The sequence below is a fragment of the Tetrao urogallus genome (assembly GCF_951394365.1).
Source record: "Tetrao urogallus genome assembly, chromosome: 1".
Lineage (NCBI taxonomy): Eukaryota > Metazoa > Chordata > Aves > Galliformes > Phasianidae > Tetrao > Tetrao urogallus.
In genome coordinates this window covers 192,384,549-192,404,771 of record NC_136813.1, presented here as the reverse complement: position 1 = coordinate 192,404,771, position 20,223 = coordinate 192,384,549, and the positions used below count along the sequence as shown (strand labels likewise).

The window sequence follows — 20,223 nt, the reverse complement described above, 5'->3', positions numbered from 1 at the left end:
AAACTTCCCATGATGACATACAGAGTGTAAGATACATCCACGCATACCTTTTCCGAGGTTGGATGCATCACCCTGGGCACTGCCCACCCAGAAAGTGACTCTTCTAAGTGTTCTTTAATTCAGAAGAGAGGATAAGCCCTTGGCCAAATGTTGGAGTTGGACTCCATGATCGTTATAGGTGCATTCTGACTCAGGATATTCTAAGATTCTATGATTCTGAATGTGGAGTCTCCTATATATCAGCAGATTAACCATCCAGATGACATGGACCAGAAGAAATAGGACTCCAAAGCAGGAGATGGAATGTTGTATTCTGTCTTGCAGTACAGGGTGGAAGTTGGTGACCTCTTGGCTTTTCTCTTAACCCTGTTTCTCCGTTTCCCTCAAGAAATAGCCCTCCTAAAAGCTGGGACCTAAAAACGTTTGGTAATCCAGGGTCATTTTCCGTGTTGAAACTCAGAAAAAGGTATTTAATGACATCTTTTCACTCAGTCTAGGGGTAAGGAGAAACATCCTCTAAGCCAGCGCACACTCCCATGTATTTCAGTATGGATATCAACAGACTTACCCTTTTCCACAAGCATCCTTCCCAGCTCATCTCCACAATCTGCAAAGAGAAGACAGGGCAGAGTTTGTTTGCGGCTTCTTTTTTTCTTTTGTGGCCATTAGAAAGATTTTTTTTTTTAATGAAATGATTATTGTTATTGGCAGCACATGCTTTCATGGGTTATATTAGATTTCTACCCCTTAAAACACTCAGATGTTTCCTAATGTCAGAAACAAGTGTGACTCCATTTTAATCATCTTGGCAAGTGCAGTGGTGACCTCCAATCCTCTTTGGCCATAGGAATGCTCAAAAGAGTTGGGCAGCTCTGCTGGACCTTTGCAGGGCAAGGAAGCAACAACCACAAAAGCCAAAAACCTTTGTGATGTGGGGGCTTGGGGTTTAAAAAATCCCGAAGTGTGGTCTTCCCCACTATTTTTTTTGTTACCCTTCTGGTCCTGGTTGACAGATCTGGAACAGGCTGCCCATGGAGCTGGTGGAGTCACTTGCCTGGAGATGTTCAAAATACGAGGAGATTTGGCACTGAGGGACGTGGTTAGTGGGCAGTATTGGTGGACAGTTAGACTGGATGATCTTAGAGGTCTTTTCCAGCCTTAATGATTCTATTCTTCTGCTTTCACTGAAGAGGTGTCAAGAAGTGCCATGAAGCAGAGAGGAATTAAAGTGTTGTTATCATGCAAAATTTCCCCCATTTATCTCCAAAGTTTATCTCCAAACTTTCCCCCATGACCCAGAACCTTTCACCAATCAGTGGGGAAATGGAGATGAGCGGGGAGGAAAGCTTTGCTGACAAAACCACCAGGGAAGAAACGTGAAGACAGAGGTTTTAAAGGAAACGTGAAAACAGAGGTTTTAAAGGGGAAGATTTAAAGTGTGACTAGGAGGTCAGGGTTACAGCGGAGACTCTGCAGCCCAAAAGCCCACACTCATCTCCAAGTAGACGCAAGGTGACGCATCTCTGCTCACTGCTAATGGGGTGATATTTGCTGGGTCGAGCAAGCATGTGCTGCCACTCAAATTACTCCAATTTAGTCGCTGCCAGCAGCTCGCCAGCTGACTTACCACATTGGCCTCTCATTTCGCTCCTGACCACCTCCTTCACCTCTTCCTCCTGTGCCACAGGGAGAAAAAAAATGATTAATTGAGATTTTCTACCCCTGCACCATCTCCCTCAGCTTTTTCTTTCCCATTCTGCTGGTGCAACCTCACCTGGAGCACTCTTTGCAGTTTTGGGTGCCACAACAGAATAAAAACATAAAACGATTGGAAAGCACCCAAAGGAGGGATCTGAAGGTGGAGAAGGCTCTGGAGGGCAAGATGTGTGACGAGTGGCTGAGGTCCCTAGGTTTGTTTGGCCCAGAGCAGAAGAGGATGAGGGGAGGCCTCATGGCTGCCAACAATCACCTCGTGGTGGCCTAGAACTCCTTAATGGTGGCCCTACAGCCTTCTCATGTTAAGATTCTGCATCAGAGGGTGATGGGCATGGAGCATGCTCCCAAGGATAGTGGGCCCAGCACCTAGCTGTTAGAGCTCAAGGAGTGCTTGGGCAACACTCTCAGACATAGGGTTTAGGTGGTGTGGAGTCAGAGATCCTTGTGGGTCCCTTCCAAGTGGGGATATTCTATGATTATGTCCCAGCCAGACTTCTCTTCATAGAATCACAGAATCATTAAGGTTGGAAAAGACCATTAAGATCATCTAGTCCAACCATCAACCTGTTTTTACGATAAGGCTATTGAGGCACTGGAACGTGCTGCCAAGAGGTGTGTGGATGCCCCATACTTGAGACATTCATGGTCAGGCTGGACCAGGCTCTGAGCACCTGATCAAGCTGTAGATGTCTCTTTTCACTGCAGGAGAATTGGACTAAATGCCCTTTTAAAGTCCCTTCCAACTCATATGGTTCTATGATTCTATGATTCTATGATAAGTTGAGCATCCTGCATGTCCAGTAGCAGGCATCCTAATGCAACTTTGTATGATATGGTCACTGTTTTTTCAGGATGACAAATCTCGGGGCATTTACTGTATAGAAAGCTTATCTTAACTCAGTATCTCATTCATAGGACACCCTTACCATTAACATCTATTATAAAACTAATAATGCCAGACATCTACACACTGAAAAGATGCAAATACAGCATGGTATCAATCCTATCTGCCAAGCATGAGTTTGAAAAAACACGGTAAGGATGGAAGAGGAGAAATATGCCCCAAGCTCTGGGTCATTGTTTGCACTCTCAGTGTGCTGCCTAGCACACTGCTCCTGCTTCAGCCCATGCAAATCTGACCCATGTCTGGGTAAAGGCCAACACTCTCATTTCCCGGATATTCTCTGCATGAATTTATTTCTCATCATTTCCCTCTTCCCTTACGCCTCTTAGGGGCATTTTGCCCTATTTTCTCTATTCAGCCCTGTGTAACAAGATGAAATCTTAGACTAAAGTACTCACAGAAAGACCAGGATCTCCCTTTTCTCCTCTCTGACCAGCTGGACCATTTTCACCCTGTTAAAAACACTGAAGTCATTACAAAAGCTCAGTAAATTGAACATTAAACGCTCCAAGAATAAGTGCACCTTAGAGAGGAAAGGATGCTCTAGAAATGGAGATGGGGAAAAATGCTCACGTGTTTTCCCATAAATTTAAGGGTTATCAGTGAGCAGGAAGGAATGGTATCATCCTGCAGGGAGATGCAGGGAGACACATGCAGGGAGACAAAGCATGTGTCAGAGGGCTGGTGCAGGCTCCCTCACCAGGACACAAGGATGGCTCATCCTCATACTGACCATTACTCCTTTTTGCCCATCCATGCCTGGAGGACCTCTGAGGCAGAGCTGAGGTCTTCCTCTTCTCCCTCGTGGACCCTAGAGAAGATGAGAACAGCTCCATTAGCAGTACTGGGACAATCTCTGGAGATCTTTCATGACACAACTTGGGGTATTTCCCCTAAAGCTCAATGTGGGGATCAGTAGAGGAATTGAAGAGTCCTCTGGATCTCCAAACAGATCAGATGTGATGAGACAGAGCCCTGGACTTTGCACCATCTGCCCCATGTGGCAACCACAAGGATCTCCTTATAGCCAACAACCTTCAGAAAGGTCAAGTGCTATGGGTCAGAAATTTTCTTTCTCCAGCTCTTTGTTCAGCACTAATTTAAGAAGCAGAGTCGCAGCAGGAGGAGAAGGACTTGCAGAGTAAGATAACACCCTCTCACATTAGAAACAGTTCAAACCCAGCGGATTTCTCTTCTTATTTAGGGAAAAGACAAGTAGAAGTTGTGAGTGTAGAAAGTGGCGTCTCACAGTCTCTCGTTAATCATTGTCTAAATGAAAGTCATTTATTATCTCATACCTGGCTTTCTGAGCATGCAGTGCTTGTAAATGCTAATCTAAAAACTTCCAGCCTTTTTAAACATACATGAAGGGCTCTCATACTTTCGGCTCCTTCCTCCCCTGTGTGATTCTCTCGATAAATTTTTCATGACAAGGTGCAGCTCAGGGAGTGAGGAAGGAAAGAACAATGGTCTGGGGCTGGATTTGGCCCATACTTTAGTGTTCTAGAAAGGGGATTTCTATACCTTGCCCACTGTAGGGGCAGTTCTTCCAATAATCACCCATGGTTTCATGATGAAACACAGCATGGGATTCAGCGGTAGCTGCTGAGCAATGCTGGAGTCCCAAAGCTTCCTCTATATTCAGGCTGTTCTGAATCAAGCCTTTATTTGATGCCACAGGACACAATACAGACAATCAACCTGATTATCACTACAACACAGACTTGGCTCCACCACCTTCCTTAATTCTTCCCTAGGACTTAAACCCCAGCATTTGGTATTCCTTGTGTTCTGGTTACAAACTTTCTCAACACGTGACATTTTTTTGGTTAATAATCAACAAACCTGCACAGAAACCTTTAACCAATCCTCTGCTAGGCTCCAGTTGGAGTTGGAAGGCTTTAGAGTTGGAAGGGATTTTTAAAGGCCATCTGGTCCAACTCCCTTGCAATGAATAGAGACATCTACAGCTCAGTCAGGTGCTCAGACACACCATCCTGACCTTGGATGCCTCTAGGGACAAGGCATTCTCTATGTCACTGGGCAGCTTGTAAAGGTGCCTCACTGCCCTTATTGTAAGAATGGCAGTGAATCTAGTTGACCTAATGAGGTCCAGACTCATTTGGACTTCATACAAAATTGTGCCTGAACAATCCCAAATTCTACCTTTGACAGCAAGAACATTTTTCACTGATGTATCTTCACCAGCATAGACCTGTAATGTCAAATGTAGCTGCACATCAACTAAGTTCATTGTGCTTTTAAACGTGTTTGTAATTTGGCACAGGACCATGATGCAGTGGCCATGAGAGTTTGGATTATTTGGCTGGGATAAATCTGCAGTACATAAAAGATTAAAGCCAGAGTTCCTACTTCTTTTCCTTATCTCCAAACTACAGCGCAATCTACTTCCCATCTGGCAGCAAAATGAAGTATTTTTTTGCATTTGGGGATATGGTTTAGTGGGCGTGGTGGTGTTGGGTTGATGGTTAATCTTGATGACCGTTGATTTCTTTTCCAGCCTTAATGATTCTATGATTTTGCAGACAGTATGTGTACACGTGTTGTCTACATACACACACACAGATGGATTAACTCCTTAGACTTACTTTTGTTAAGGACAAATCACTCAATGGTGTTACATGTCACACCAAGTGAGGCCAGTGCAAGTTAAAACAAGGCTATCTCTGAGATGGCTTATTTGACATAGTTCATCTTTCAGGTAGTTACTCAACTTCAGTTTTTCTTTTGTTCTCTCTTCTTTCATATTAATGTATATATTCTTTCATTCAAGCCTAAAACTCAGTCAGTTTCATCACTTGAAAAAGGTATTTTCACTTCCAGTCCTCTTCCACTTGAAAAACTTTTCGTTACTTAATGGATGCTATCTAAGGGTGGATGATTAACATTAATCTCTAGTATTGTCCCTCTGCATTGTGTTGGCAGCAGCAAGACACCCTTCATTACCATAGAATCTGGAGGCAGCATGTTCCTACTCATAAACAGCATTAGCATGTCTCATTTCCAAGTCTTTTTGTTACATTCAAAAGATGCCTAGCATGTCTTGCATGCAAAGACACCTGTTAAGAGTGGGCTTCAAACAGGGTTTGAAAGCCATTTGCTCCTTCTGGGGCCTGGGCATCCTGCTCCCTAGATAATTAGCAATAGGAGGGGTGCACTTGATGCTAACTTGAAATTAGCAGCCTTCCTTCCTTCATTGAGATGTCATGTCTTGCACTGCAGATAGGAAGAGAGGAAAGGAAAAAATACTTATGGGGATAAATACACCAAGAGATGAAGTATATTGACCAAGATCCCACAGAAAGATAGCAGATGTTGCAGCCATCCTCTCTCAGTCTGGGAGACCTCAGGTGCCAGTTTGTAAGTGGAGGATACGTATGGAATCATAGAATCATTAAGGTTGGAAAAGACCTCTAAGATCAAGTCCAACCATCGACCCACTCCCACCATGCCCAATAAACCATGTCCTCAAGTGCCACATCTCCACAGTTTTTAAGCACCTCCAGGGACAACAACTCCACCACATCCCTGGGCAGCCTGTATACATGGTGATGTGGGGGGATCCATCTGGGGTTCTGTGTCACATGAGGGTCTGAGATGCAACCCCTTGGATGGCAACTGGAGCAGAGCCCTCCAAGGAAGATAAATCCATGAGGTCTAGGGCAGTGTCTTATCTCCTCCAGCTCTTGGAGCAGCACAGCTGTGTGCCGATCCTTGCTGGAGTTGCTCTGTAAGCGTTGGTATATGGGTTTCTAGACAGCACAGGTGTCATGGCATTAAGAATCATAGAATCATAGAATTGCTCAGGTTGGAAATGACCTTAAAGAACATCAAGTCGAACCACAACCTAACCATACTACCCTAACTCTAACAACCCTCTGCTTAATCATGTCCCTTGCTGCTCACCTGTGGTCCTGGTTTGCCCTGGGGCCCTTGAGGTCCATCTGGTCCTGCAGCTCCAGCTTTTCCAGGCCATCCCATTTGTCCTTTGAAGCCTCCCAAACCAGGAATTCCCTTTGACCCCTAAGAATCAGCAGTAGAGAGCAGTTCAGAGATTTTATCAAGCACAGGTGGTTTTAGAGACAGGCAAACCAGATATTATCCAAATATCTTCATGGGCCTTGGCTATACAGTGAGACCCTTCGGTTTTGCTTTCCATGTCTACTCTTCCAGAAAGCACATCACTGCTTGGTGACGTGGATGTCCCTCCCCTCTAGGATGATGCCCAACAACTCCTAATGCCCAACTTTATTTAAATATGTAAGAAGATTCCTTTAGTCTGGCTTACATGTGTTCCCTTACATCTTACTGACATCTTAGGCTTTTCCCATATCCATGTCTACAGCACCTAGGAGGCAGCAGTGTTATCCATTTTCTCTCCTCTGCAGCACGCCCAGCATCCTGTGTATGGTGGTGTTAAAATCATAGAACTACAGAAAATCCCAAGATGGGAGGGACCCATAAGGATCATCCAGTCCAAGTCATTGACTTGAATAAACTCTGACAACTCATCCCACTTCAAAGGTCTGGATGGCTTTTCCTCATGCTAAGCATGCACCCTCCTGGGGTTTCATGCATCAGCAGGAGGTGAATTTAAGAAGACCTCCTTCTCCTGCCCTTTCCACCTGCAGTCCCAGCCTTAATGCTCCAGACAGTTGACATTTGACCGCTGAAAAGGGTACCTATGATGCATAAAGTGCATAATATTGTTAACTTGACCTGATGGATGTGGGATTCATTCTTTTATAAATGGCAGCTCGATGCAGTGTGGCAAGCACTAACCTTTTCTCCTTTCTCCCCAGGAATCCCAAAGGCACCGTCATCACCTGGTGCTCCTTGTTCACCCTGGAGGGAGCCAAGATAAAATCACTGCCGATGTAGACTTGGCATGGTCGCAATTTTCTGAACAAACTGCCTCTTCTTCACATTACAATATTATTTATTAAGTGTAACCCATCAGAATCTCTCAGCCTGTGCACTAGTGGTACTCAAAAGAGACTGAAAGTAATCATATTAAAAAGCAGCATTTCTTATCATGTGCAGTAGTGCAAGAGAAGCATCTGGGTGGGGGTGGATGAAGTTGGCTGAGTTGAGTGAAGAGGTCCCTAACCCCAGATGTCCAAGAATTTTCACCCAAATATATGTCGGGCTATAGGATTAGATACAGAATAACCCTGTTTGTGCTGTCAAAAAGAAAGAAGCACATTACACAGGTTGTTTCCCAAAAGTTTTAGGCAACTTCCCATTTGCTGGCAGATGTGCAATTTAGGTATTCACCTTTGGTCCATATGGTCCATCTGCTCCTGGGATTCCTGGTTTTCCAGGACTGCCAATTTCTCCCTATGGATGCAAAATCAATGAATGGGATGTAAGCAAACACAATCTCTAAAACACTGGGAAAACTAGCTCCAAAATGGCAAGGCGAGTAAATGGCGCTGTGGAGGGTATGGAAATAATGACACTTCTGGTAGGAGAAACCCTAAATACAGGAAAATTCCTACTTCAGATTGATACAGACTTTAGACTGCCCTGACTTCATAATCACTTATGTGAAAGTAGGTGGGAAGTCCACTGAACAGTACTTAATTTGCCCAATAGGCCAAGGCAGATGAAGGAAAATATTAATAATAAAAATATATCCCCTTGGTTCAGTTGTCAAGTGTTCCCTTACATCTTACTGAGCTCTTCAAAACCCTTCATAAAAAGACCATTAAGGGCCATTATCCCTGTTTATAGAGAAAGGACTGCTGGTGCTGGCAATCAGTGCAATGTGCCTGGCAGTAATTGCAAATTAAGTCCAGGCAGTTGCTAAGCCACAGACCAGAAGGATATTTCAGAAGGAGTTCAGATTGTAAAAAAAAAAGAAGTGTCAATCCCCAGACTGTGACCACATATCTCTGTACTGCAGCCTGGAGCTTCAAGCCATAGAATCATTGAATATTTAAGGTTGGGAAAGACCACTAAGATCATCTGGTCCAGCCATCAATCCAACACCACTGTGGAGAGGGTCTTCTGCATGAGCTAGCATGGTTTTTTCAAGCATGGTGCTACCCTCGTAACGAGTAAGAAATAGGAATCACTGCTGGAAATGGGGCTACCAGAGCAGGAGATAGAGCTAGGCTGAGCTCACCTTGATGCCCTTGGCTCCTGGAGCACCAATGCGTCCTGGCAGCCCACGTAAGCCCTGGGGAGAAAGCAAATCATGGGAAGTCATTGATGTTGTATCAAGGTGAAAGCAAGTAGGATGAAAACTGTGCACTTGGTTAGCCCTAGTGCAAGAATATCCCTGACCCACAAGACCCTTCCCCGTGAACCCCATCCAGCCTGGAGTCTGATTTCTCCTCTCTGCCTGTTTCAACCTTTGTTTCACAGGATGACAGAGTGGCTGAGGTTGGAAGGGACCTTTGGAGGCCATTTTATCCAACCATTCTGCTCAAACAAGGCCATAAAGTGATGGCTGTCCAGGACAACATCCAGACAGCTTTTTGAATATGGAGATTTCATAGGATCTCACCCAGCCCCTACCTTTATTCCTTTCCGCCCAATGTCTCCAGTGATCCCAGGATCACCTTTTTCTCCCTAAAAATGAAATGAAATGAAATGAAATAAGATAAACATATAATACACATCCTGACAGGTTAAGAATGCCTCCCTGGTGGTTAAAGGTAGCATCATTTTACATTTCTTTGTTCTTTTAACCACTTGGGACTCCTGGAAAATTTGTAGATCATAGATTCATAGAATCACTGGATGATTTGGGTTGGGAGGGACCTTTAAAGATCATCTACATCAGCACTCCTGCCATAAGCAGGGACATCTTTCAACAGAACAGCTTGTTTTAAACCCTGTCCAACATGACTTCCAATATGGGAAATCCACAGCTTTTCTGGTCCAGGATTTCTCCACTCTCCTTATTGAAAATTTCTTCCTCATATCCAATCTAAATCTATACTTTTATTTTCTGTTTAAAACCTTTCCCCCTTGTTTTGTTACCATAGGACCAAATAAAAAGTCTTCCTTTGTCTTTCTTATAACCCCTGTTACACATGGAGTTAAACAACCCCAACTCTCAAGTAACAAAGGAAAACACATTGTGAATGGGAAAAGTTGAACGGCACCACTAGAGACACACACATAAATTCTCTACTGGCATCTAGAGAAGTCTCCTAAAAACTGGGCCAGGATGTGCATTAGAGCCCTCTCTAGGAAGTCTAGGCAGAAATTTCATCTCTCTTTTTGAAAGAGTTGCCCTGAACTCTTATTTCTAATTCCAGTAATGGGAAACACAGGATGTGGGAGGAGAAATGAGCTCAGGTTTGAGAAAGACCAGGAGCCTCTTTCTGCCTTCCAAACTAACCATATCCTTTCTTGCTACTCACTGGCTTCCCCTTCTGTCCCTGAAGACCTCTGTCACCTTTGGCTCCCTTGATTCCATTCCTCCCATCGAGGCCTGCTGTACCCTGCCAAAGAGGAGCACAGTGAATTTCTGGGTTAGCTTTTGCAAGGAGATCACAGAGTACAGTCATCAGGGTGGAAATTCAGTAGTAAGAGCCTGAGTAGAACGTTCCAACAGTTGGAGATCAGAAGCCATCCTAATACTAGCACTGAAAGATGAGGCTTGGGTTAACAACCATTGACAACCAGTAGCAAGTGCAATCCAGAAGCTGGCTTTTTTACAATCACAGGTTGGGAAACTGAGGCGCACAGAGGTTAAAGAGTAGTTCTGGGGAAGAAAGTTGGGATGGTGATGATTGCAGTTGGAAATAGGAGCAGAAACACTAAGCAGGCAGCATCCCGCTGTGTGAGTTGTTTTGCTGGGTTGCCCACAATCCTGGGCACTGGGTCAGCAGCTCAGTTTCAGACCCATTCAGTCAAGGGAAGAAGTGCTACGTGGTGAAATTCAATTTGTGAACAACCATTCTACTTGCTGAGTGCAGATCCATGCATGGGGTTGTTCACCGTTGCAGTGCAGAGAACATCTCCCATCTGGGGATAAAAGAGATTCTCATCCAGCCCAAACACATGGGCAATATAGGACAGAGTTATTCCTCCATAAAAACACCACAGCATTGCAATCTGGAGGTCTATGAGCCATTCTATGTCTTAGCTCAGCCTGGGACATACAATACTTCATCAAATATTTATTTATATTTTGGATTAAAGGCAGTATTTGAGGACACACAGCATGCTCTTCCATGGCTCTGTTGATCACGTCTGGATTGGGTAAAGTCCATGCTCCTCAAGCCCTGCTTGCATGATCAGACCTGAATATCTCATGCATGCTGTTTATTTATTGGTAACTATTTATTGAAACAATCAATATGAAGCTCTTGCCGAGGAAGTAAATGGACTATAAAAAGCACAACTAATTAGAATTCCTGTTTGCTAGGACAGATTGCATGCTTAGATGGTAATAAACCTTTTGGTTCAATGGTTAAATCTCAAGAGCCCAGGATACCTTCAATTGCCTGGCATTTTTCAGATTGCTCTGAACTAGGTACAGATCCATCTGGCTAGGGATTTATATATATACACCTGTACCCAAGGGGATGGGCTAAGGCTTATTCTTGAATACTGCCTGATCCTGAAGGAACTTGACACTAGCTAGCAACTTCCCAATTAGCTCTAATAGCCCTCTCAGCACCTGAATTTATTCATCCATAGGGGTTTCTGTGTCAAATGAGACCTTTCTGTCTTTTCTTGTGCTTCCTCTACCTTCCTGTCTCCAACTCATAGCTCTCCAGTGAGCCTTAGACTGCAAGGTGCTTCTTGCCTTCAGCCTGAAGGGAACCCAGATGGCTTTAGGAAGAGTAAAGCTCAGAGTACGTGCTGTTAAGTAGAAGGGTAAATGGTCTTAGGTACTCAGTACTCCAGAAAATCATAAAATCATTATAGTTGGAAAAGACCTCTAAGATAATCAGATCCAACCATCAACCCATTGCCACCATGCCCAGTAAGCCATGTCCCTCAGTGCCAAATCTCCTCATATCTTGAGCACCTCCAGGGATGGTGATTCCCCCTCCTCCTTGACCATCCTGTTCCAATGCATCATCACTCTTTCAGAGAAGAAACCGCCCCTTATAACCAACTTGAACCTCCCTGTCTGAAAAGAGTCAAGGAGGAAGAGGATTTAAAAACGAGAATGAGAGGAAAATGTTCATGCACTGAGCAAGGGAAACAAGCTGAATGGGAATTTGTTCCCTAGGATTTACATTCTGTGTTTTGCCAGGGCAAATGGAGGCTGGGCAATAAAAGCTAGTAAAATGACAGTTTAAAGGCAATTACTGGTGGACTACTGGAAACGGCTTTTGCTGTTTGGTTCTGTTATTAAAGTGTTGCTGGAACAGGCTTCATTTAACTGTAAAGACACCAGGTTCCACAAAGGCACGGCAATGGAGAAGCTTAGTCATAAGTCCTGACGCAAAGATGACTTTGAGCTGAGGTTCTCTGCACAAATTCCTGCAAAGATTTGGGCTGGAGCCAGGGAGGAGCCTGTGTGATCACCAGGCTCAACGTCTCCATTCAGATGAGCTGAGAAATTAGCTTGGTCACCCTTGGAAAGCATCAAATCCATTTGCAGGAATGCACTGCAACCCGAAAAAAATCAATCCAAAGCAGCAGGGAAGACACATCAAAGGACAAATGCATTTCCAAACCATGATAGAGGCCAGCCACGTTCAATCCAGGCACAGGGAGGGCAGTGATGTGCAGTGCAGACTCAATTGATAGCAAATAATTGTATGCATCTTGCTGCATTGGCTAAACACAGTGAAGAAGTTATTTCCATTTTGATAAAGGAGTTTGAAAACAGGTTTCAACATTGAAAAAAAAATTAAAAAATCATAAATTTACGTTTATGACACCATTTTCAGTTCATATCAATACAAGACCTGCAAGTCTTGGAACAGATAGAGTTGCAATCAGATATGCAACTAAAAAAATCTGATCATGTCTCTTTACCCCTTTCATTACCCCTCTCTTACCAGAGAAAAACATCCCTTGCTTCACACTCACACCTTATTCGTGAGCATACTGCCAAAAAGCAATGGCATTTGTGAACAGTTGTCAAGGATGAAGAGCAGGAAAAGTAAAGTTTCATCAAAAAAGCCCTGATGAACACCTTGAGAATGTTCTAAGAATTGCAGCCACTTCCACTGAACCAGACTGATGCATCAGCTTCACAAAATCAAGGTCAAATATTCCACCAGCTGTATGCTTTTGTTCCTCTCTCTTTTTTTTTAAACACTTTAAGAAAAATATTAAAAATTAAAATGTCTAGTTACTTATATTCTGATGATAGCATATAATTTAACTAGGGTTCCTCCGAAAGTAATGCCTCCAGTTTTGTGATGTTGGCCCATAATGTGAGAGGTGCATGTTGGTGATATGGTAGAAGTTGATCCTTCCCACCAGTATCCTCTCACATTTTTGTTGCTATGTGACAGGAGGCAGCAGAGGGGCACAGTCTGACAGAATGTCACTTGACATGGAAGTGTGTATGAAACAAGGGTGTATCACTGAATTCACCCATGTGGAAAATATTGCACCCATTGGTATTCACTGACACTTGCTGAATGTTTATGGAAACCAAACAATAAATGCTGCACAGTGAGGCAGTGGGTGGCACATTAAACTGTGGCAGTAATGGGTCACCTCTGCTGGTGCACATTTTTACGAGCACAACGTGTGAGTTCTTGTCTATCATTGGTGAAAATACATAGCTGCTAGTGGTAACTGTGTTGAAAATAGTAGCTCATAGCTGAGAATTTGCTCTATCAAACAGTGTTATTCTGCCCTCTGTATCTGTTTTAGTCTCCATGGAAATAATTAGGAAGCATTACTTTCGGAGCAACTTATGTGCATGGGGCTCAAGGTCCAAGTATGCCAAAAGTTTGGAGACTCATGGCATAGGCTGTTAGCTTTGCTAAAATGTTTCCCACCTCCTGGCCTTCAGTGCTCAATATTTGATGGGATGATACACCTGAAGTAGCTAAGTTTTTCGATATGAGAGTTCAACTGTGTTTTTATCCCTTCCCTGCTGTGTCTTGTATCTGGAAGTCAATTTGTTTGGGCAGAGATTTCCACCTGTGGCTACAAGGTCTAGATGACCAAAGTTCCTGATTACCTTGGACTTTCCAGAAATGCTCATGGCACCCTCTTTGGCAAAATCATCCCAGATAATGGCTTTTCCTACCCTATGTGGGAAGTCAGAGGCACCTCTTATCAAGCCCAGGATGAACATCCACACCCCACCTATCCTCACCTCTGGCTTGAAACCACCCACTGCTCAGCAGGCAGGAGAATTGGGTTTCCAAATGGGGTTAACTATTAGGCTTTCGTTAGGTTCATGCAGCTGGTGGAGGGAGGTAGGGCTCTCATGCTGATTCCCTGAATAGCTCTTCAATAGCTCTATCTGCTTCAAGAGCTCTGGTGCTCTTATGTTGTCTGATAAAGTCAAATTCATGTTGGGTATTATCAAACCTAACATAGTCTTGAGTTACAGGGCCTTGGTTGTAATGTAATGAAGTGGTTCTCTGCACAAATTCCTGCAAAGATTTGGGTTGGTGCCAGGGAGGAGCCTGCGTCAACAGCCATTTGGCTTCCTCAGATATAGGGCAAGGATCCAAGGACTGCTGGGCAGCTATAGAGCCCAGTTCTCATGAGGACATGAAGAACATCTTTGAGACTCTATCTGTAAAGCTAGTGAGGAGGACTGCAAGCCAGGATGGAGAGGGCCTAAGAACACTCATAACTGTGGACTCTGGAAACACAAAATAGGGAGTAATAGCAAGAGATGGGGAGAAGAGTATTCATAATACAGCTTTAAGGAGAATAATGGGTTAATCTGCCAGAATTTTAATGCATGAAAGACGAGGTATATAGAAGAGGAGTTGGAAGCTCTAATACATGATCAAGATTGCACTTTAATAGGCATAACACAGACTAGAATATTAATATCAAAGGGTGAAGCAGGGCAGGAATATAAATGTAAGTGTGTAGTGCTTTTAGAAAAGAGGGAAGTGTCTTGAATACCAAGAATGCACTCATTTGCCTTGAGATCCAGTTGTAAAGTCATCTAAATCCATTGAAATTCTCTGGACAATGATTATAGGGAGGGGATACAAATGTTGTCACTTGGTTGGGAAGTCCTATAGACCATCAAATCAAAAAGGTAATTGGATGAGACTTATTACAAGCTGGTTTACAAGAGTGATTTTTGGTCGTGCTGGAACTTTTGTCTCCCCAGATACCATCCAGGAGGGAATTCAGTAGGATGTAAAGCAACTGGCAAGTTTTTGCAGTAAATTGGTGGTGATTTGTAGATACGATGGATGGAATTAGAGGCGGCTGAAGGAAAATGAAGACAGCAAGATATTATCACTGGGGCTTTGCATAAAAGATTGGGTACAGGCAGAGTGGAACAAGTCATATCTGCCTCGAAGAAAAGGGAAAAAGAAGACTAGAGCAATGATAGATGAAATAGCCTAAACCCCCCCTCTCCCTTAACATGGGAGAAAACAATCAAAGCATCTGTGAACACTCTGAAGACAAAGTGAGACATTGTCAACCTGGTTTTGTGGAGAGCAAGTCACACCAGGATGTCATGTCCTACCACGGGTGTCTGAAATAGATTATATGAGTCATGGTCTGAGAGTACCTAAAACTCTCTATTAAATAGTCTCAGTCCAGCGTGCTTTGATGCAGAAAGCGAACACGGCAGACATCTAACCTGAGGTCAGATGAATTTCATCCAGGCTGTCGTATATCATGGCTCCTCTGTCACGGCCCTGGCTTTGATGTGAGAGTTGCAATTTTAGAAATTTAATGAAAAAACAAAACCAAGCATAGTGTTCTTAGTCCAGCTCCAAGCACAGCAGGGATTGTGTTCTCCGCACCAGTAAAATCACCAAATATTTTCCAAAGAAGGATTACTTAGCTCTCCTCGGATAATGATCAACAAGATGCCAATTTCTGGTCATTAATTATGTCATGAATTGATCTTTATGGGTGCTGGTAGAAAACTGCACATCTCGCAGCCACAAGTGGACTGCTGCTGGTCAGGATGGTGGATTCCCATTGGAATTCAATTGAGCTTCCTTTGATGCTCTACAAACATCTCTATTCACTCCCTGTGCTACCAAATTTTAATGCTAATATTTGTCACCTATGGATTCAGGTGCTCATAGTGAAGCAGTTTCTAAAATGTACTCTACATGTGGTGATCAGAGAATCATAGAGTGGCTTGGTTTGGAAGGGACCTCAAAGATCACCCATTTCCATCCCCCAGTAATGAGGGGTGCAGCATACTGATGTCTTATGTCATTCTCATTGCTCTGGTGAAGTGCTCATCAGCTGCTTGCAGAGGTTGAAATGCTTAATTGAATGAGGGCATTTTTCTCAGCAAGCAATTACCAGTTTGGATCACGAGCTCATAAACACTACACAACCATCACCAGTAATCAGCTGAGCAACTTCATCTGTTCATGTCTGGAAATGCCCCTGGAAATGCTAAAGGCATTAAAAATAATAAGAAGATGCATATTTCATGTGCATTCATATTGCATGTTTGTGATGCAAAACACAACGTCCTATTACAACTTACCTTTGGCTTTGGTCCCTCTTGCCCAAGGCTGATTTTCCAGCAAAACCTCTCTGAATGTGGGCTTTGTGGAAAAGCACAGAGCCAACATCACCTCACCTCCCCCGTGACCCATTCATGTGGCCATAGGTGGAAGTGCCAGCCCAGCTATGTGCCCAAAGACAGAGAAACATGCTCCAACTCACGGCAGAGCCCAGCAGGCCTGGTTCTCCTGGCTCCCCCTGAAAGGAAAGCGATGATGAGTAACAAGGGGAAAGTGCTGCTGTACTTCCTCTGGAATTGGGGATTGTCAGAGGACATAACTACAGCAGATGGAAGGGGCAAATAGGATCCCTTAAACATCTCAGATGGGCAACTGAAGGGAGCCCTACGTCTCCATTGAGTATAATTTAGACAGGAATTCATACCTTGCATGTAAATGGTGACATTTCAGCAAACCATTACTATCATAGCACAGGGAAGATGTCAGAGCACTCTGCTGCTTTAGAAAAAGGGAAGAATCTCTTGGGCTCTCCTGGCTACTTCTGCTTTTTGGTAACTCCACAACATTTAAATCAGCGATTTCAAAGAAGAAATAATACAACCAATCATAGAATCATAGAATGGTTTAGCTTGGAAGGGACCTTAGTGATCATGCAACTCCAACCCCCCTGCTGTGGGCAGGCTGCCCCAAACCACATCAGGCAGCCCAGAGCTCCATCCAACCTGGCTTTGAATGCCTTCAAGGATGCAACATCCACACCTTCTTTGGGCAAAGAATCATATGGTGAAAAAAAAAAGTATATGAAATCCTGTCAAAGGATTTTATATATCAATTCACGTGTGATTTTACAGTTCAGTCCTTAAAGATGATACCTTAGAATAGGTATTGGGCATACTCACTTTCTGTCCCACTGGTCCTCTTGTTCCAAAAAGCCCCATGGCTCCCTTGGAGCCAGCTTCACCTCTGATTCCCTAAAATTATAGAATATCTGTCAGATACATTCTGAGTACACTGTGCTCTTGAAGTGGCCCCTCCTGAGAGAGGACCCTATGAAGATGGAAGAGTGAAGGACAATAAGAATCATTTCTATAGCAGGCTTCACCTCCAAGGATCCCAAAGATCTTTATGGCAGCTAGTGCCAGGGAAGGAAGCCACCAGCTGCAGAAAAATGGCTCAGTTCTGAAAGGGAATTAGTGCCTGGTGATGGGGACTGAAGGAAAATAAGCAGAGAAGGGCCTCAGATATTTTAAAGAAGTTGCCTCTTTGCTAACGCTGAAGTACAAAACCCTGGTTGAATGTCTAGTGGTGGAGCAGTGGTGCTCCATCTAAATACACTCAGATATTTAGCCAAAAGGTGCTGTTGCTTTAGGAGATGCTTACATTTTATTATTATTATTATTATTATTATTATTTAATAAGAGAGCAGTCTGACAGATATTGTGTGTGAGCCTTCATCTGACAAAAACACAAGTATCACCCATGGGACCTTCTGCACGTTGCTTTTACAGTCACTGGGGATCTAATCAGGGATTCTGCTGTTGTAGATACTTATATTTATTCTGCACCATGTCAGACTTTTAGAACAAAACCCATTAACATGATACAAAAATAGGGATGACTGGTGCGTGGAGATTTAATTCATGACTCAGTCTGAGTGGGAGAGTTATGTGATTCCTTCCAGTGGAGTGATGGGTTGAGACCTGACACCTCCACAGGTGCCAAGGCTCAAGTCCAATCCCAGCCCATCCCTATCATATCCCTCAGTGCCACATCTCCACATTTCTTGAACATCTCCAGGGACAGTGATTCCACCACCTCCGTGGCAGCCTGTGCCAATGCATTACCACTTTTTCTGAGCTTCAGGGGTTTCAGGCAGCATGTCCAGCTCTTGGAGAGAAATGGGACTCTTCCAATGTTATGTGTCTCTGTCACATTGGGAGGTTCATACCTTTTCTCCTGCAGGCCCATCCTCTCCCTTCTCGCCTTTGTCTCCATCAAAACCTGGCAGGCCTTGTTCACCCTGAATGATAGGACAGGAATTGTGGGGTTGTGCCTCTTTCAAGGAAGGACCCATCTCTCAGTCAGTGGCTTTGGAACAAAGCACTGGTTTGCAATGGATACCCAAGCTGTGCTGAATCACAACAGTAGTAGAACTTATAGAATAACCTGAATTGGAAAGGACTTATATAAGGGTCATCAACTTACAGGATCTCCTTTACTGCCTTTGTAGCCTTGGGGTCCAAAACCAGTCGTGGTCTCACCCTAGAGAAAGGAGACACAGAAGAGATGTAGATAACAAGCGGTACCTGAACTCATGGCTCCCACTGGATAGGACCACACTTGCTGTGATGGGGAAAACAGCAAAAGGGTAACAAACATCTGCAATGAAGGTGAGCATTTTCTAAACTGTGGTCCATATGGAAGGTATGGGTGGATAGTAATAAGTAAGTTTAATTTTTTCTCAGCTAAAAGCTAGGTGATGAATATGCATAGAAGATGACAAGTTCTGAATTTTGACAGTGATCTCTTGCTCAAGAAAATGTTGGGGCCCAATGGCATAGCCACTCTAGATGTCCCAACTAGAAGTGGAGCTGTGCATGGGAAAGTGGAACCCCGAGGTTCAATTCCCAATCTGAAGTCATGAGTGACCAGACAGGTCCATATCTGACATGGTGTCTTGGCTCCTTCGTCACCATGTGTCACTTGGGATGTCAAGGTTTGCATCTCCTCCCACGTGCAGGACCTGGTTGTAGGCTCATGGTGCCCTGATTTATGGTCATGCAGCTGGAGCTGAGGTTGGTGAGTAGTACTTATGGCACCCATCAGAGCTAGCTTTTTTTACATCAGAAACATTGATTCTGCAAGCCAGGGCACTGTGACCAGCTGACAAGTACATGCTTCTAATATGCTTCCCCAAAAGCATTCCAGAGAGTGCCATTAGCATCTCTGGGACACCCTGAAACTCTACATGGCAATAAGAAGAACAGGTGCAGATGCAGCAAGGCATGGGTTTTGGAGGCAGGACAGTATGGAGGGTGATCTCCTATTACAGACACAGAAAGAAGCACCTTTCCCCTTTGGAAGATTTTAAAATTCGATTTGGATGCTGAGTGCAGCCTGCAGTTAGTATTTCACTATTGTTATTAGCAGCGTACAGCACGGATTTATTCATTTTTTTTCCCCTTGGAAGATAAATTAACCCCTTACAGGCTGGTGATTCTCCTTGCTAGCCCCCTTTGGCAACTGTAGCCTATCTGAAACAGTCTCCCTTTATACCAGCTCTCTTCAATGTTGCAAATATCCATCCCTTTTCGGGAAGACTGTGCTTTGCTGCTAGACTCTTAACAAACATCCACGAATCAACATTCCCCAGAATTTGACCATCTTTTGCAACTTATACAGTGATCACTATCAGATCCTGCTCCAAGTCTATCTTCATATGCTTCCAGCTTTCCTGCTTTTCAGTGTCTGTAATGGAGATGGGATGGGGCTCGAGCAATTTTGCAGACAAAAGGGAGCATAAAGATTCTGTAGTTTAATCCAATGCACAGCACAGGCCCTGAAAAGCACACAGTTCCACTTGTATTGATGGAGAGAGAGTTATAAAGTAAGTTAAACTGTAACCATGGGGAATGAATCCAAGCCAATCATCCCTCTCTCTCAGTTCTATCTCATATGCCTCTTTATATTTTATTAAGGTATTCTTTGGAAAATGCATTACACATTCCTTCAACTCGGGAAGTGTTTTGGGGCCTCCTCACGAAGCAGATTAGGAGTTGATTTGTCTCTGGAGCAAGTCCCTTTTGAAAGCAGCCTCCTCAGAGACAAATTGGTCCTGATCATTTAATGCCGCATGACTCAAAGGCGAAATCATCATGTAGGTTTTCAAAAACTCATTTTCTTACAAGCCACCTCAGTAAGGGAGGAAGTTAACAAAACACCGGACAGAAATTCAGCATTTTCTGTTCACTTTCTGCTCTCGGGGTTATTTTGCATTAC

General features: G+C 43.8%; 1 protein-coding gene across 1 annotated transcript in view; it reads right to left on the bottom strand.

Annotated features, from left to right (window-relative positions):
* The window catches only part of LOC306945110 (uncharacterized protein), a gene marked incomplete at both ends in the record, with an annotated part of 84,520 nt that overhangs the window by 5,370 nt on the left and 58,927 nt on the right, over positions 1-20,223 (bottom strand). Inside the window, 14 exons of the mRNA XM_079533818.1 lie at positions 569-607; positions 1,628-1,676; positions 3,019-3,072; positions 3,354-3,431; positions 6,548-6,664; positions 7,424-7,486; positions 7,919-7,981; positions 8,772-8,825; positions 9,167-9,220; positions 10,021-10,101; positions 16,427-16,462; positions 17,124-17,195; positions 18,173-18,244; positions 18,430-18,486. Of these exons, the coding sequence (XP_079389944.1) occupies positions 569-607; positions 1,628-1,676; positions 3,019-3,072; positions 3,354-3,431; positions 6,548-6,664; positions 7,424-7,486; positions 7,919-7,981; positions 8,772-8,825; positions 9,167-9,220; positions 10,021-10,101; positions 16,427-16,462; positions 17,124-17,195; positions 18,173-18,244; positions 18,430-18,486 (889 nt within the window). The remainder of the gene's footprint in view (positions 1-568; positions 608-1,627; positions 1,677-3,018; positions 3,073-3,353; positions 3,432-6,547; positions 6,665-7,423; positions 7,487-7,918; positions 7,982-8,771; positions 8,826-9,166; positions 9,221-10,020; positions 10,102-16,426; positions 16,463-17,123; positions 17,196-18,172; positions 18,245-18,429; positions 18,487-20,223) is intronic.